The 19,044-nt window shown below is 42.7% G+C and overlaps 1 protein-coding gene across 1 annotated transcript; it reads right to left on the bottom strand.

The window, feature by feature from the left end:
• Positions 1-15,167: 15,167 nt before the first annotated feature.
• Positions 15,168-18,164, bottom strand: LOC136360445 (protocadherin-23-like). Its single transcript, XM_066317703.1, has 2 exons — positions 16,290-18,164; positions 15,168-15,559 (listed from the first exon to the last, which is right to left on the bottom strand). Exons 1-2 carry the CDS (start codon positions 18,096-18,098, stop codon positions 15,500-15,502), a joined length of 1,869 nt encoding a protein of 622 aa, XP_066173800.1. The 5' UTR covers positions 18,099-18,164; the 3' UTR covers positions 15,168-15,499.
• Between the last annotated feature and the right edge of the window lie 880 nt (positions 18,165-19,044).

The following is a 19,044-nucleotide window of genomic DNA, read 5'->3' as shown; positions in this document are numbered from 1 at the left end:
GCACAAAGAGAACTGAAATTTCACAGTAAACTCTCCCTTATGAGAGAGGACCTTGCTTTACTGTCCAGGACTTTTCTTTCAACTTTCCTCCTTAAGTCTTATTTTTCACAAGATGAATTTCATGTCCTGGATTTACTATAATCAGTTTCCTGGGAAACCTCCTGGCATGCTACAGCATCTCACCAGATTAATATCACAATGATTAAGAACACTTCCAAGACTAGAAATGTTTTCCAAGCACAGGTCTACAGCTGTGATTGTGGAAAACATATATGGAATTCTGTGTAGGTTTAATGTACAAGAAAAGCCTTCACCTACGCATATCACTCACACCTTTTAAGAAAAAGGAAAATGGGAGCTTGATTTCTGCCTCAGTCCCTTTATGAGTGAATTAACAACTGAGCTATCAGGGAAAAAAAAAGAAAAAAATAAAAGAGAACATTTACTTTATTAACTTTTTTGCTTTCCTTAAGGATCAAAAAATGTGTTTTATTTCCAAAGGATGTTTCATTCAGCCTGCAGCATCTTGTTAACTCCATATTTAATAGGAAATAGAAAAAAAAAAAAAAGCAGTGAAACTAGTTTCAGATTCATTCTAAGTGAAAGCCTGTATCAATTTTTCAGCTCAGAAAAGGTAGGGCAAGATCTAAAGCACTGAACCAGAATAAGTGTGATAAAAGAGCCAATAGAAGTCACATATCCGTGGATTTGAACACATCTCTCGGGATTTGAACCAGAGAAGATAGCAACAGCCCAATACTGCTACTACTTATTTTGTGCTGCTGGTCTAAATGTCAAAATCATATTGATGATCAAAAAATCCATCTAAAACAACTTCTGACTAATGGTACTGGAGTTACTGAAAATTGTTAAGTTACTCCAAAACACACAAGTTGCAAGAACAAATTAAAGACGGCTTTACCAAATCGATGTCAGTATTTTAAGGTTTTGAATAATATATCACATAAAGATCATCCATATCATTGATGTGGCAGCTAGACATGATCCATATACTAACAGGTTAGTAACTCTCCGAAGATATAAAATCCCCCTGCAATTGTCACAAATACACATGATGTTTGTTTCCAGTATCTAGATCTGTGTACTATATTATTGTTTCCAAGGCCTGCAGTGACTGTACATCTGATGAGAATGTGAACTAATCCAGTGCAATGAATGATTCTAGAGAAGTTCTGTGCAGAAAAAGTATTCTCAAAGTTCATATTTTAGACAAAAGTAGCCAAATAACTAGAATTCAACTTATGGTTCTATATCATCTTGAATCCTATTTTTATTATATTTTAAAGGATAAGAATTAACACTACAACTTTATTGCTGCAAAAGAATATGACAAGAATACTGAATGGTCTTAGTACTGTATACTTAGTAAAAAGCGTTCAGATATTTAACGAGAAAAAGTATTCTAGATTTATATGGTATTAAAGGGTGCTATCTGCCACTGTAACGATACAATGCCTCTTTTTTTCTGGTCACTATGGATGGTAGCTTAATATTCCAGTCTCATCTCTGTATTTGTTAGTCTGCCTCCTTATTATCTTGAAACTGGTTTTGCCTTCCATCAGGACTTTAATTACCCACGTAATCTTTTCTCTCATTTTAAACATACAACAGCAAAGACATAAATAAAAGTAGGCTGAATTATAACCACAATTACATTCATGCTTAAGAACTTCACAGGTTCAAGAGGAATACAACTGAGATGTTTATTCTTCCAAATCAGAGATCCCACCTCTTGCTTATAGTGATATATCTTATTTAATTCAATTAATATTAATTCTAAGAGGGATTTAGATACTCTAAATATTCAGAGGTCCTGAATTTTCTAGAGGATTTTTAAAAGCAGGGTGAGGAACATGACAGAATACTGTCTGCCTCTTGAGGCTCTGCAAAGGCTTTATTAACAATTTCACTAGAGAAAGGCAGTTTTAGCACTGCATGATGAGAATATCCACACTTACTGTGACAGTCCATGAATCCTCTCTGTAAACAACTCATGAACTTTCTCTGCCGTTTGGAAATTGTTTTATAAATTTGGGGTTTTTTAATTTACTAACTCTCATACACGCTATTTCCAACCATACCACTCCAATCAGACAGAATGAGTGGCCATTAAGAATAACAATTGCTTCATAGAGTGATGTTGATTTAAAGCCAGTAAAGAGTTTTCTCCTGCTTGTCCACAAGGAGGAAGTGGAGAGAGCACAGAACACCCAAGTAAGAGAAATTCACTGAGCAGATAAAATATAAGCTTAAAAAGCTTTGAAAGAAAAGCCTACATAAGGGGCAATCTCAGTAATTTTCAGAGAGGAGAAAGAAGGAGGTCTTATTTATGTGGAGACACATAAGTTCACGTGAGAACAAAATGTCAGAAAAGCTTTATTATGAAGAAAAGCCAGAAAGTGCAGAAGCCAAGAGGAGCTGGGCTGAATCCCAGCAGTCACTTGAAAGATTTATGGTATCTCCAGAAGGTGCTTAGAGACCTCACAGAGGTTCAGATTCCAGGGGCTTAAAGAATGAATGGCCTAATGAAATAAATCCCTAACACATAAGCCAGTGAAATGTCCCACCAGAGGAGGAACTCTACCGGCAACCCCAGTTAACCTGTATGTTATTAAAAAAAAACCAAAACAGAATGAATTCATGTGCAAGTCTATGAGCCAAGAGAAACATAGATAGCTAGTCCTCAGAGCAAGAGGATGAGATTTTAACAGCTGCATAGTGTTGAGCTAATGCTCAGAGGATATTCTGCTGTTTGGTGGATTCTTTCCCTCAGAATCACATGGAATAAAGCTGAGTATCTGCTCTAAGTCTTCTTGGCCCCATAGCTAGACTTGCAAATATACAGAGAGAATTACCATCTAGGAGACAGAATATCACCAGTAATCTTTTCTTTATAAGAAGCTTTGACTTCTCAGAGACTCATAAACCAATGAAAATAGCAAAGCCATTGGACTTGAGTGTTTCAGACCATGTAATTATCACTTAAGTTAAAATTAAATGAAGGGATGAATAACAGTTAGCCTGTATCTCAAAGTTTATGTCACAAATACAAAGTGCTCAAATGAGCAGTTAACAAAACAAAACAAAACAAAAAAACAAAAAACAAAAAACAAAAAAACAAAAAAAAAAAAAAAAAAAAAAGGCTGGATATGAGAAAAACCTAGGACTTCAGTTAATCACAATAAAAAAAATAGGTATTCCTGGACAGAAAAAAATAAAGTGAACTGTGTGTACTAAGATGAAATGAGAGCATGCTGTTAAAATTGGCCATTGTACTAGAACTGAAGAAGGAGTACCTTCCCCACTTCTGCTATCAGCACTGATTGAGGCCAGCATAACTACAGTGAGGACACAACTGGTCCTTACAGGTAAGATTCAAACACCATGCAAAGTGGGAGGACCCAACAAAGAATTACTAGAAAATGGACAAATCAAACTACAAGCTTGCAGCCATAACCATTCTAGATCTAACAAAAACAATATCTCTTAAAAATATCAAATGGAGGGACTACAGAAAAGGAGAAAAACTGAACATGGCAACTACAATCCTATCAGCCTAACTTAAATAGATTATTAGAACAACTTCCAAAGAATAAAGACAAGAAAAGAACATAAAACATTTGCCAAGTACTTCAGTATCCTTCCAGTAACAGACTTTTTCTAGGCACAGAAGAAAGGTGATCTGTATTTAATAAAGCAACCAACAGAAATCACTTTTCTTTACGTAGTACTTAGTACAAACAGCACGGCTTTTAGTCAAAGAATCATATTACAGAAAAACAGGTAAAAAAAGAATCAAAACAAGTTGTCTCAAAACAGGAAATTAACAAATATGTTGGTTGTATTGATAACCAACTTGTTGAATCTATCAATTAACCAGAAAAAAACCCAGAATATAAGCAATTCAGTAACATTCACTAATTCTTGAAACTAGAAAACACTATCAATGCGAGAGATTAGGAGGATCTTTATAGAGAAGAACCAGAAGACTGAAGTAACAAATTTAGAATGGCAAAATATGAAATTACATGCCAAAAAATTAATATTTTTTGCCGGGAGCTGGGAATTCATTCATTGGGATCTGGAGAGAAGAAAAAAAACCCCAAATGTGGATGACTGTAGGTAAAAGTGATCCAGCCTAAAAAAAGGATAAATGCAAACTGATTTAGGTGAGATGCTACCAGTTAAGTACTAACATTTCTCTGCAAATAAATAACTTGTCCACCTGGAAAACACTGACTATAGATGATGGAGCAGAGAGGTCCAGTGGTCTGGCTAGAACCAGAGACTTCACAAAAAACACCTGCCTGACCATGCATTTCAGATAGCACAGCAGTTCTGATGTGTTTCCCAGAAATGTGGGGTAGGCAAGGGGAGATCTAGACACTGGGAGTCTTTGGGGATGGTGGCTACTGAGATTTGCACCTGATAATCCCTACGAATGTTTCTAACTTTGATTCACATTTACTAGGAGAAATTGCCATGATTAGTGCATGCTCATAGGCCTAAAACATGGTTTCCATTAGAAGCAATTAGCAAGAATGATGGCATAGCATAAAATCAAAGTCTCAAAAAAGTGCACTATAAATGACCTCCAGTAATATGTAATAGACATGGAAAGCATTTGTGTTTCCTGGTGATTTCTGAACATGGCATTTCAACAACAAAGTTTTAGAAACTGAGGGATAACTTGTGTCTCACAACCACAGGGTTCTGGAAATGTAACACATGGTCTAGTCTAACTCCCAAATTTTGGCTAGGGTCCTCCCTTCAGACAAACATTTCTGAAAATTAAAAGCAGTAAGCATTTCAAAAAGGCTGTTTCAGCTGTCAGGTCTTTCCCCCATCCTCAGACAGAGGTACAAGTGGATATTAAAATTTAAAAAAAATAATAATTTTGATTAGTTATGAGAAAATGTAAACATTACTTCTTTAATTGAATATTACAAACCTAAGAGACTCGAGGTTTGTTTTTTATCAATGGAAAGAGAATACAAAAGCAGCCTAGTATCATAGCAAAATCATTATAAAACTGTACCCCTGCCAGAATTATTGCTAAAGACACCAACTTCAAAGACAGCTAAAAAAAGAAGACAAACAAATTCCAGGACATGGAATTTTACTTTCATAGTAACAAAAGGGAGCAAACAAACAAACAAGAGCCACATATATGGGAGGTTGCCATTCTTTTTTCTTTTGAAACCCAGAATTAAATGCTCTTAGATCCTTTAAAGTTACACAAATCTAAAACTAAACAAAAAAGAATTTTCTTTTTTTCATTTTCAAATTACATTAATTTCATTTTCAAATTAAAGTTTTGGGGAAAATAACTATTCTATTACTAGTGACAGCAGCACACATTGTTTTAAAATGTGTTACATTAAGAAGGACTTCTGTGCTCTGGGAAAGCAGGTCACATTTAATTTGTTTAGTATTAGTTTGTTTCATCCTCTTTCTCCTACAGTGTCATTCACACAGCACTCTCCTCCCCTCAGACAAACATTAAATTAGCTGGGATTCTCAAAATGCTGAGAACCTGAAAATCCCCCCAAAGAACAAGCTGTGGCTGATTTCATTGCAACTTGTGTTCCTGCACTCCCTCTATGTTTGAACAACAAAAGGGTTTGTTTTTTTTTTAAGACCCTCCCAGTTCTCCCCACTGTGTCTCAACTTGTCCAGCCACCAACTGAAGTGATATTGTTGTATAGCATTACTATAGACCTACACAAGCACAAGGCAGAGGCAGGAAACACCAGGTTCTGTCTGTTTTAAAACCCATCATTACAAAATCTTGCACTCTGATTAAATGGACAATGTTAAATTTGAGCAATTTTTGCTCTGTCCTACTTTTGCACCATGAGCTGGAGACTAGACCCTGATGGGGCTCCAAAACCTTTCAAAAAGGCTGTTTCAAAAAGTATCAAGTGAACCTTGGTGCTACTGGTGCTGAACAGCTACCCCAGAGCCTCACTGGAATTACTACAAGTGTAAGCATAGCATGCTCCAAAACATCCAAAGGGCTTTCAGAGATTTAATTTCTCCAAATGCTGTAAATCAGGTTCTGTTAGATGTCTCCATGAGTAGCACTAAGTTTTGAGTGTTTTGTGTACTGTACTGAGCAAGTGCTGAGTTGGTGCTTTAAGGTTATTGCTTTTCTTCCCCTGAATGTAACTGCAAATTCTAAAGTTTAAACTTTGAGTTAATACATCCTTGAGATACTGTATTATTATGAGCTAGTAGTACACCAAACCCCCTACCTATGCAACATGCACTTACAGTCCCACGTACGGCTTAAGCACTAACAGATAATCCTTCTCTCCAAGAGATTATTCTTCTCCATTTGGGAGCATCTTAAGACAATCTTTTCAGAAGAGAATAACAGACATGCTTTATTGAGTCCATGTCCATGTAAAGGCACATTGATCCTACAGAAATGTCAATTAAGCATCATAGTGATCAAAGTACAAAACTGAAAGGTATCCATAAAATTACCTTATTAACAAAAATGCAATAGCCTATCCAATGATTAATGAAATAACCTTAAGTAAAAATAATTAGGTGTCTATGTATCTATGCAGAGTGTTTAATATGTGACTCTGTTGGTATAAAGAAGCAGAGATAAAGATATATCGATATATCTGTGAGTGATAACAGCCTATGAGAAAACAGTTTCCATACAAATGATAGATCTAATATTACTGCCACAATAAAAAAGGACACATGGAAGAAAAGGCTTCGGTAAATCATTACTCTGGACATGGGCTCTAAATTCAAAGCAGGAAAAACTGAATGTGTAGAAAAAAATTCTAATTATTGGGGTTTTATGCAACTGAAAACAAAAGGTCATGTAGAAGGTAATGCACCAGAAGCAGAGTGCAGTCATCTCCAGCAGTTTCTTTGATTGGTAAGATCTAGTTCCTTGGACACTGCATTAAAGCATATGTTTTTGTTTATAACTGTTCGGAAAAGAGCATACACAAGTTGTTTGTCTCGCATATGTTTAGCCAGACATTAGCTAAAAACTGCCCTTCCTGTTGCCCCTTTCCCAGCACCAGATGTAGGCACAAGTCAGTGGAAGTGGAGCAGACAAGGCATGACAACCTAATTCCTTGCATGAAGGAAGTAGCTGGGGACAAGGAGGGGGAAGGGGAGACATAAACACTTTACACAAGGTCAGTGCAGGAGATTGAGACATCTGTCAGGACTGGAAGTGAGTACATTTGCTTTTATTACAGCAAATAATGTTGGTACTGCAATAGTTTATGCTTAAAGCAATGCAGCCTGTGAGCACAACTAAATAGGCATGAGTATCCTGATTTTTATTTCAAGACGTATCCCACAGGAAACGGAACTAGTAAAGTCTGACATAAATCTAATTTTTGTTTGCATTTAGTACAGAGAACAGGAAGAGAGAGAACCTAGAACTGCATCTCTAATGTACTTTCAGTTATAGAATGAAAACCCACTCATAAACAAAGCACTTCAAAGCATTTCAAAGTCCACAGATTTGACCTATCTAGAGTAACCCAAGCTATCAGTGGGAAGCTTGTGAAAGTGAGGAAATAGGCACAAAAAAGAATTGCAACATAAGCATTGTCCCTTAACATATGTTCTGCTAACTCACCCTGTCAGATGCTACAGTGAAGCTTGGGTTGTACTGTCAAGTTCCCCCTCAAAAAGAAAGCCCAGTTAAAATTTCTTTACCCTATATCATTTAAATGGGACTGACTGAGGAATACGAATTGACTCCACACACAACTTAATCAGTAGTCCACCTACTTGGGTACATATTTTCTTCCTCTACCTTAAAAACTCTTAACAAGTATGCAGAGGAGTAAGCAGAGTCAGATATGCTTTATATCCAAGCATGGCCAGGCAGCACACAGGTGCTTACAAACATCCCTTCTGCATTAGAGTGCACTAGTAGTTACTGTAAATGCTAAAAATTACTACATTTGGTCATGTATGTCTTAGATAGGATACAGCTATTTAATCAGCTGCACATTTATTTATATATCATATAAAATTATGTTTGCAGGTTTTTATAGGAGAATAGTTCAGTACAAAGAGGTGAGAAGTATCTGCACGTCTTCTATTGCAATGCTAAATACACCACTGCTCTCCAGGCATGACAGAAATCCCTTGCAATTCAATTTTCTGAGAAGAATTACTTCACCTAAGTGCCAATGAAATTAATGATTTTGTACAGCTTCTTATATAGCTGTCTCTAAGAGCTTAGAACTGATTGAATGAACTGTGATTTATGAGCATTGTTTTAAAAATCCATTACTCCTCCTGAAAGAAGTGCCTTTTTACACAGATTAGAACTCTTTTCTCATAGACTGAGAGCAAGGGCACTATCTTCTATCAGTTCTATGAAATGTGAACTTTCTTCTGCTACATTTCCTTTGTAAACAAGGCTTAATTTTATCTTTTCACCAGTGGCACATTTCAGCATTTGGTGTCAAAGAGTAGCTGCTGGCCGAATGCCGGCTTTTTTTTTTTTTTTTTTTTTTTTTTTTTTTTTTTTTTTTTTTTTTTTTTTTTCCCAGCTAACAAGAATGAGTACTGGAAATGAATGGGGAGGTGATACAGCAGATGTATGAAATCATAAGAAGTTGGGACCAATCATTCTCTTTCTCTCTAGGTTGAGAGCAAAAGGTGCTTTCTCCTGGAATAGGCAGCTGATTGATACACCCCCTACCACAGCATATTAAGGCAAATGATACTTGAAAAGCTGAGGTGAGGGCTAGGTAATTTTCACAGAAAAAAAATCCATTCAGGGTTACAAATGTGCAGAAACTACCTTGCCTGGGATGTCCTCAAGCTGAAAATGGTCAAACACCAAGTATCTGTGAGGGAAAATTCCACATGTGCCCTGCTCGCACACTCATCCAGGGTGTATACTTTTAGCTTCTGTGAAAAGGAGGATATGGTGCTAGATGGGATATTGGTCTGACACAATACATATGACTCTTGCATATAACACCTGTCCCAAATGAGCTGTGTGATATTTTCCCCCAAGGAAAAATTGTTGTTAGCTTTTGTTAGCTGATATCTCTGCTCCTATGCTGTTTGCACAGCAGGATTTGAAAAATCAGTTGGACAGAGAGCCCCATTCCTCATTACAGAACTGTTCACAATAGTTGGACACTCAATGTGGAGTACAGATTGCTCAGACAGATTTTTATCATTGAAACACTGCAAAGCAAGTTTCTCCAAGCTATCTACACAGATGCTGAAACTCATAAGATTCTAAATCAAACACATGCACTTTAAAAGAAAAATACAGACTCTGGAAATCATTGATTATTTTTTTATCAGCATGCAACTAGAAGTTTGTTTTCAAGAATGAACTGAGCCATGAAGTAAAATAAAAAGGCTCCTGCTGCATGTCAATCTGCCTTCATAGTAAGATGGAATCTAAGGGATTCCTAACTCATCTGCTTGCCAATGCTTTAAAGCCTTCCAGGAAAGACTAAGCCTTCTGCTGACCCAGCAATTCATGAAAATCTGTAAGGACGATAAAATGCCATTAATATTTGATAAATGGCCAGACCCAACCATACCAATCCATTTACAGCTTATTAATAATTTGCTCTAGTGTACTTCAAGACAACTGCTGATGCCAATTCTTTGTATAAAAGTGAGCACCAGCAAAACCCACCTGTTTCTGAATTGAAATGACTTCCATCTAAAAAAAGTAGTTAATGACCATTACTCCAGAAGGTCAGTGGCAATGAATGAACTCTTGCTGGACACTTAACTGAAATGTTATTTATTATGCTGCATAAAAATCTAAAAATTAGGCAGTCAAAGGTATTCAAGGACTCTATCTGCCACTGGTGCTCTGAGTAGTCTATTAGCTAGTATTTTAATGCACAGCTCTCTGCAATATAAAACCTATGATTAAGACTTTTTAATATTATTACTCTTCTTCCATAGTTAGGAACACATCTAATTTCTCCAACAAGAATATTTTTATCACATATGCTTCTTTTCCTATCACACCTATAGACTGAAGTATGCAGAAAATGTTGGACTTAACCACACATAAGCTTTCAAAACTTCTCTCTTTCCAGACCCAGTGGCTGACATAAATTAAAAGATTTTCCTGATAACTGGGGGGAAAAAAGTAATTTGCTGCAATAATTTTTAAAATGTTTTTGCTCTTAAACTTTAACATACTTTTTAATTTTTAAAATAAAAGCCAAATTTTCCATGTCAATGTGGTTTTGATGTTTCAGTATTTCATATGTTCTCTAAATCATGGATTAAGGTAGCAAACAGCTGTAAGATTTATTACACAGATGGGGGGCAATTACCTTTGGAGATCTGGTTTTTTTGCAAGTGTTAGACACTGAAAATTTAACACTTGCCACATTTAAGAGTAACCACAAACTAAGAGAAGCAAAAGTGAAAGAATTCCAATTCACATTTCCCAGGATCAGAGCTTCTTATACTAACAAAGCACCCATTCGGTGCTGATGCTGGATTGAAACAACTGCATCAAGGAACAGAGTCTCATTCTTACAAACACTTTAATTATTAAATGGAACAATTTTTCTATTCTTAAAATGCTAAAAGGACACCATAAGAGAATTCTTAAACAAAAGCCTCTGGAGGGTTTCCATTCACCTGAAGTTACCTAGGGATAAAAATCATACATTTGGGGGGATGATTTTTTTTTTTCCTTCCTGCAATCAGCTCAGCATGGCCATCTACTACTCCTGCACAGATTCAACAAAACATATATTTATCTTTGAGCCCAGACCACCCATGCTTCCTAAAGCTACAAATTAATAGATCACTGAAAGTTGTGCATAGCCATGAAAACCAATTTTATACCCACAATGCTATGATAATATACTGACAATCTACCGAACAGCTTCTGGAGTGCAAAGGGATACTTGTGTACTTAGAAAGAAATAATTGCTACAAAATTACACATCTAACAGATAAATCATGACATGTTAACTGCTTTCAGACTCAGTATAAGAACAGAAATTTAACGAACAAATAAATACTTCTGCATAATAGTTACAGATTAGATGAAAAATTTCTTTGCTCTTACTGTAGTTAAGTCTGGGGTTTGGTCTCTCTGTTGTCAACTCTATTAGTTTTAAAACACAGTAGCATTGCAAGTCAACAAACAAAATCTGTCTTTTCTGCAGCCGACTTTAAATTGAATACAGTGAAAATAAGAACTGGAAAGCTCAAGAAGCAAACAGAGGAATGCATAGTGTGACATCTTTAGCTTCTTTCTGGTTTACCTCTAACAGTGATGAGCTGGATTTCATAACTCTTTAGAATTTACATAAACCTTTTTTGCTGGCTTAATTTCTGCTTTTTTTCTGCTTCACTTCTGGTAATTGCAGTGTGGCTTAAATGATCCAGAACCAAAACCATGAGGGAAAGAACTGTGCTTTTAGCTCTTTGTTTCAACAATCAGGGAAAGTAAAGGAAGAAAAAATGTGGTCTGCAGCCAATTCTGTTGCTACCTGCTTAGTGTCTCAATGACAGTCTCTAAGTCTCCATCCCTCAAAGCAGGGATGTAGCCTCCATTTCTTTCTGTCCTCTTAGTTTTCTTTTTAATATTGCAGAAGGCAGAGAAAAATTAGAGAAGATGCATGTTATTATGTCTTTCTTAGAAGTCTCTCTTCAATTAGCTCTTGGAAATGTGTATTTCAAGAAAGTACAAATAACAACTCTTGAATATACTATGCACTTAAAAAATCCTCAAACCACATGCATCATTCTACCATATATTATACCTTCAAACAGTGTTATCTAAAATCTCTCGGATTTATTATTTCATAGTTCCTGGCATACCTTGATTAACTTTAAGATCTTTAAACAAAATCTTTCTTTGCTGTTATTGCATTTATAAACCTCACACAATCACAGCATCAGAAAGTCTGTTATTTTTAAATAAAAGGAACAGAGAAGCTCTACTCAGTAAGTTGAAACAGCCTCCTTACTGGACCAGAAAAGTGCAAGTTGTCATAACACTGAAATGCATATGGGTCTCTATCATTTGCCATATGTTTTTTCTCTTCCTCTGCTATTTCAGAGATGACTCCAAAGCCAATAAACATGAATTTTCTAATACACCATAAAAGAAAATAAAGTTACTAAAAAGCAATTGACATGACTGTTACTAAGTCACGACAATGTTCTCATCAATACAATTGTTCTCTGCAATTACAGGTACATAACTTGTTAGACTTCTCATAAGAATGCATATGCATTTTAAGAGAATGACATTTATGTCACACATTTATATCCTACAAGCTACAGCATAGTCTGGCAGTGGAGCAAGTTTAAGCTACAAGCCCCGAAGATATAGAGAATGTACTGTGCTGTATAACACAAAATAAGCACCTTAAGTTCAAAATATGAGTTGAACTGAGAGCTGTGACCATCACCAAATCTTTAAGCTTTGCAGAAGCCAGTAAGGGAAATACTCTTTAATGCAGGAGTCCATGGAGGATAAGAAAGAGAATGTGGTGCTTCCATCCCATCTAAAATTGCCAAGCTCACACCAAAGAGTGCAGAAATAGGACATAATCACCATCATCACTCAACAGTTGATGGACATTTGTAATCACATTGGGCCTTGAGGAAGTATAGTAAGAAAGACAGGAGAGTGCCCAGTGAGTTCTCACTCATGCCTCTGTCTCATTCCATTTCTAGGCCATGCTGAAGATCTTCTGGAAAACAGATTCATATTATGCTGAAAGATCACAATAACTGGTGTCATCCTTAAGGCCAGTGACCGCTCAAAATTATCATACATTACCTCTACATGAAGAAACCAGGATGTTGATACATCTGCAAAAATCAAAGCATTACTAAAATGTCTGCAGACATCACATCACACCAAAAGTTCTTCTGCTGCTTCACTTTTCGTTACTGCAAATTGACTTGATCTACAAATTATCTCTGGTTGTGTTCACTTTTACCTCCCTGAACCTTCTTTTTTGTTTAAGCATGCCACCAGTAATGTTTAAATTTTAACAAAAGGGTGTCTACAACAACTGGTAACAAACCAGAAGTTCAGTATCAAAAAATAGCCCAAAGTTAAATAAATGCTGTTAATAATTTCAGAATTCTACTTACATCTTTCACTGCATACTTCTGTTCTACTTTCTAATGTCTGATAACCCAGTACTTTCCCACTGATTTTCCCTTTTCTTCCTTTAACTTTCTTCCATTTGGCTGCTCAGATTTCTGATCTCCACCTGTGTTATCTACCCTGAGGATGCAATCATTACATCGCCACATTTCTTTCTTATATTAGTTAATACAAACAAATTCCATTTATCTTTTGGATTCAGATTTTCTCTTACTGGTCGATGTGCACTGGAAGGGAGATTCTTTTGTACACAAGGAAAGCCCAGACATATGCCTGGAACAAAGCAGTATTTCCAGAAGTGGTTGAAATCTATGTCTTTTAAGTACATGGCTATTTCTTCTAATTGTCAATTCCTACAGACTAGGAGGAACCACTAATACAGACTTACATGCAAGTTGATCCATTTCACAAGACTAGCCCATATTATGGGCTACATCTGTGGAGAGTAGCTTGGAAATGAAGATAACTTGAATGATCACAGTAGGAGTTAAGATTTCCCAGAAGGAAAACATTACCAACATGCAGTCAAGAACACATGGGAACAAGTTGTCTGTCCAGTTATTTAGTGGCTGAGCAGAGGCACAGCAAAGCACTAAGAGAGAAGGCTCTAGACAGTGTATGAGGCAATGGTTTGTAACCAGCTGGTCCCCAAGCAAAGGTTACTGATGAACATGATTACTTCAGTAATGCCCTACTGCAAGAGCCCCTCTGCTTGCAGAGGGAAAAGACTACAGGGTTTAGGAGTCTTCCAGGTATCATGATTGTGACTCAAATATAAAACAAATGTTTATCACCACCTCCCAGGCTGTGGAGCAGAGGCAGACGTGACATGAGTAGCCTCCTTCAGTGTCTTGGTTTTTTTCCTATTCTCCAGGAGCAGTAATAACAGAGACCATGGTTACCTCCTTTTCATGCTAGCTCAAGAGCCCACCTGGAGCTGAGACTCTTACCACAGACCCTGAAAAACAGCTTGGCCAAACCCAAACCTATTTTCTGCATTCTCATCACTCGCTGCAACTCCTAGAGCAATGTAATTGAAGCTGCCCAGTTCATGATAGCCCTTCCTGTTCACAATCTTGGAGTATGAGGTTTCCTTTCCTGGGGGAAAAGATACGAGAATAATTGTAAAAGGTGGACATGTTTTAAGTTTAAGCCTGCTACACAGTGTAGCATGAAACTTGGACACCACTGTGATGGTCTTGGATTAATCTGCAAGAAGAACAAGCTTCCTTTCCTGGCAGGCTGTAGGATGCTCATCTGCTGTTCCTCCTGTGCATGTCCCATGCTTCCTTCTCATTCACGCTTGACTTTATTACCCCAGGTTCAATCATTACCAGGACATGACTATTTCTTTCTACTCTGTAAACAGGATTATGGCAGCATGGTTACACTTTCAAAATTCAGTGCACTGTGACTGATATCCACCTACATGACCTCACAGTGCATGACACCTGTGGCCCTGGAAAATCTGCGCTATTAATGCATCAAAACCTACAAGAAAAGAAAAGAAATTAGTGAAACCACCATCACAGCTTATTTTCTTTAAAACGCTCAGGAACCCTTCAGGACGCTTCTATCCACTTCAGTCAAAAGCAAACGGCCGCTATCCATCAGCCGCGCCGCGGCGCCAGGCTGCGGCAGCGCGCCCCGACGGCGCCCGCCCCGCTGCCTTTCAGCACCACGGACGCCCGGGGCTGCCGCCACGCCCCTCGCTCCTCCCCGGCACATCGCCAGCTCCTAAAATCACGGTATTACTTTTCTCCTGGGCTCTCCTGGGGCCACCGGTGCACGGTGTCCTCCTATTTTTTTTTTTTTTCTCATGGTGTTGAAGGAAAAGGAATGGGCAGTGATGGGATTTTCTTTTTGGCTTGGCATACAAAATGAAAAGCTCCATGAGCTCAACCTTCCCGAAGTTTTTACAGATGAAATTGTATTAGGGCTGTAGAAATTGTGTACTTTTTGGAGTCAGTGTGCAATTAAAAAAAAAAATAGAGAGAGAGAGAGAGAGAAAATTATAGATAAGAAAACGCATTTTGTTCCAATCAGCTATTGTTATCTGACCCAAAATATCATCAATGATTCATGATTTGAAAAGAAATTAATGTAGTAGGCCACCTGAAGATAAAGACAGATTGATTGTTCATCAAATGTACCGAGGAAACACATGGCAGTTCTCCCTAAGTGTCCTCTGTAAGTAATGGTTTTTCCCAAATTCATTTCTGCTCTGCACAAACTCAGAAACATGTCTACATTCACTCAGGCCCAACTGCTGTGAATTTTCTTCTGATGGAAAAGGCTTTGTTCAGTTCAAAGGTATAGATTCTGCAATGCTCTTCCAAGCTAAAACCAAAAGGGCTCTCTGTCAACTTCTGGACCTCCAAAGCCTCCATTCAACCTCACCTGCAAAGAATAAAGGGTTATACAGACAAGTAGTCCATTTTTCTCTATTAGGACTAATCAGTTTCTGCAAAGGCAGGGTGAATTGATTCACCACCTTAGCAGAAAGCTTGGGAACCGTCACAAAGACCTTGAAGTGCATTTTAATTTCAAGCCACTGCGTGTTGCACTGTCTGCCCTTCTCCCTGGTTCAGTTTGGGTCATGCTGCTCTGGGGGACGGGTCCTACTGGCTCCCTGAAGACCATCTCAAGTCCTCAGAAGTATCACGGTTGGTTTAACTCCCTCTGAGGTTTAACCAGAGCTGATACTTGATTCCCCCTGAAGACCTGAGCTTCTGCGCTCATTACCCACGCTACAAGTGTTACGGGACAAGGAACACATTTCTCAGGGCGCTTGTGAGGACGACGGTGTGAGGGCTGCGCTGATTATCTGAGCTCCACCGGCCGCACTCCCTGCTGCCCGGCACTGCTGGACCGCGGCGGCGGTGCCACGGGCAGCGGCCCCGGAGGCGGGACCGTGTGGCCGGACCGTGTGGGCAGACCGGGCCGTGTGGGCAGACCGGGCCGTGTGGGCGGACCGTGTGGGCAGACCGGGCCGTGTGGGCGGACCGGGCCGTGTGGGCAGACTGGACCGTGTGGCCGGGCCGTGCGGCCGGGCCGTGTGGGCAGACCGGGCCGTGTGGGCGGACCGTGTGGGCAGACCGGGCCGTGTGGCCGGGCCGTCGGGGCTCACCTGGAGGAGGCGGCGGCCGCGCGGGGCGTGCTCGGGCAGGCGCGCGCGGTAGACGGCGCGCTCGAAGCGCGGCTCGTTGTCGTTGGCGTCCTCCACGCGCACGCTGAGGCGGCACGCGGCGGCGCGCGGAGGGACGCCGCCGTCCCGCGCCACCACGCGCAGCTCCAGCGCCGCCTGCCGCTCCCGGTCCAGGCGCGCGCGCGTGCTGACGGCGCCGCTCCGCGCGTCGATGCGCAGCAGGGCCAGGGCGGCCGCGTCGCCCTCCAGCGCGTACCGCACCTCGGCGTTGGGCGAGCCCGGCTCGTCGGCGTCGGAGGCGGTGAGGCGGATCACGGCTGTGCCGGGAGAGGCGGCCTCCGAGACGGCGGCGCGGTAGTGGGGCTGCGGGAACGCGGGCGTCTCGTCGTTGAGGTCGGCCAAGAGCAGCAGCAGCGGCTCCTCGGCGGAGAGCGGCGGCGCGCCGCCGTCCGTGGCCACCAGCCGCAGCTCGTACAGGTCGCGGCTCTCGCGGTCCAGCGGCCCCGCCACGCAGAGGAAGAAGACGCCGGCCCCGGCCGCCCGCAAGGCGAAGGCGCCGTCGCCGCCCAGCAGGGCCAGCGCGATGCCGCCGCCCTCCGCGTCGCCGCCCTCGTCGGCGTCCGAGACGGAGACTCGGGCCACGTAGTCGCCGGGCCTGGCCCCTTCGGAGACCCGTGGGCCGCCGGTCTCGGTGAGGTAGAGCAGACGGATGGAGGGGCGGTTGTCGTTCACGTCCAGCACGGCCACGGAGACCAGGACGCTGGAGACCTCGGGCTGAGAGCCGCCGTCCCGCGCCTCCACGACCAGGCGGTGCAGGGCCCGCGCCTCGCGGTCCAGCGGGCGGCGGAGGCGCAGGACGCCGCTGCGCTCCTCCACAGCGAAGTAGCCGTCGGGGTCGCTCTGCCGGCGATTGATGGCGTACCGCACCTCGCCGTTGGCGCCCAGGTCGGGGTCGGTGGCCCGCAGGCGGCAGACGACGGTGCCCGGTGGCGCATCTTCCCGCAGTCGCGCCCGGTACTCGCCGCGGCTGAATGCGGGCGCGTTGTCGTTCTCGTCCAGCACCCGCACGGATACCCGCAGGCGGCCGCGTCGCCGCGGGCTGCCGCCGTCCCACGCCTCCACCACCAGCCGGTGGACGTCCACCCGTTCTCGGTCCAGCCGCCGCAGCAGCACCAGCTCCAGCGGTTCCGGCCTCACAAAGCGCAGCTGGAAGAGCGGTGGCTCCCCCGCCGCGCCGCTCTCCTCCAGCAGCGCGTAGCCCTGCGTACCGAAGCGGCCGGCGTCGGGGTCGCGGGCAGCCGGCAGGCGGAAAGCGGTGCCGGGCGGGCTGAGCTCGGAGATGTTGAGCTGCAGGCTCTCCTTCGGGAAGCGCGGCGGGTGGTCGTTCACGTCGGTGACAGCGATCTCCACCTGCACCACTTCGCCGCGCAGCGTGGCCGCTGCGAAGCTGTAGCGCTCCCGCCGCTCCCGGTCCAGCCGCCGCGCCGTGCGGATGATGCCCGTCTCCGGCTGGATGTGGAAGTCCGCCAGCACCGCCGACTCGCCGCTCCCCTCCGACAGCAGGAAGCCTCCCGGCGGGTCCGCGCCCGCCGGCAGCCCCGCGCAGATGTCCCCCACCAGCGTCTCGGCCGGCAGCCCCTCGTCCACTGTCAGGCTGAGGTTATACACCGGCGCCGCGCCGCCGCTCGCCGCGCACAGCCACAGCGGCAGCAGCAGCGCCAGCGCCCGTCCCGTCGGGGCAGCGCCGCCCTGCCCGCCCCGGCACCTGCCGGCCCGCAGCCGCCGCGCCATGCTCGGCCGCTAAGCCGGCATCGCGGGCATCCCGCGCCCTGCTACTCGCCGCCGCCACGCAGGTGCTTCCGCCTCGCCGCCGCGGGAGCAACTCCCGAACGCCGCCGCCGGTGATGGGAAGGACGAGCGTGTGCGAGGGGGCGGGAGAGCGGCTCCCGCCGCCGCCCCGCGCAGCCCCCGCCCCGCCGCCCCCCGCAGCCCCGGGGGCCACCGCCCGCCCACCCACCCAGCGCCCGGGGGGCGGCCCCGCGTCCCCCGCGCACGGACGGGTCGCGCTGGGCTGGGATGGTGCGGCGCTGCTCCAGTGCCGCCCGGAATTCGGAGAGGTCTTCGCCGAAATTGATTACTCGGGGAATTACTTGGTTTCCTGCTGATCCAAAGTGTGACTAGCCTACGGGCTGCCTTTAGATGCAGAGGCATGGCTCACGAAGGTGAAGAATTTAAATGAAACAGAAATCTGCGAGGATAGACGAGTTTGCACAATTCAACAAGGATTTATCTCGCCTTAATATTCTGGTCTTCATTTTCCATTAAAAGGCTTGCTTGTTATCCTAGCACTAGATCAGTAAATAGCAACTCAGCATGGCAGGAAAGCATTTACCAGAAGTAAGCTTTAAGTAGAAACTTCAGTCAGTTTCAGCAAGACCAGGACTTCTTTACCACTATTTCTGACTCACATATCTACCTCAGAATGGTCTAAGAATGAGTAAGTGTTTCTTCTATGACACTGAGAATACACGGCATCATATAAATTCTAAGTACCAACCATCCATCTATCCATGAAAGCCAAGTACAATACTTCAGTGGTTACCAGTCTCTTGCTGTTCCCACTTATCCTTTACAAACTTAACCTCACCTTTCTGGCAAGACTCTGACAGCTGTTCAGAGAAAAGTAAATTCATCCTAGGACAGACAAGTAAAATCAGGGCAAAGACAATGAATCCCA

The sequence above is a fragment of the Sylvia atricapilla genome, chromosome 4, assembly GCF_009819655.1.
Source record: "Sylvia atricapilla isolate bSylAtr1 chromosome 4, bSylAtr1.pri, whole genome shotgun sequence".
NCBI lineage: Eukaryota > Metazoa > Chordata > Aves > Passeriformes > Sylviidae > Sylvia > Sylvia atricapilla.
The sequence above is the reverse complement of the archived record's forward strand: the minus strand, read 5'-3'. Positions and strand labels throughout refer to the sequence as shown.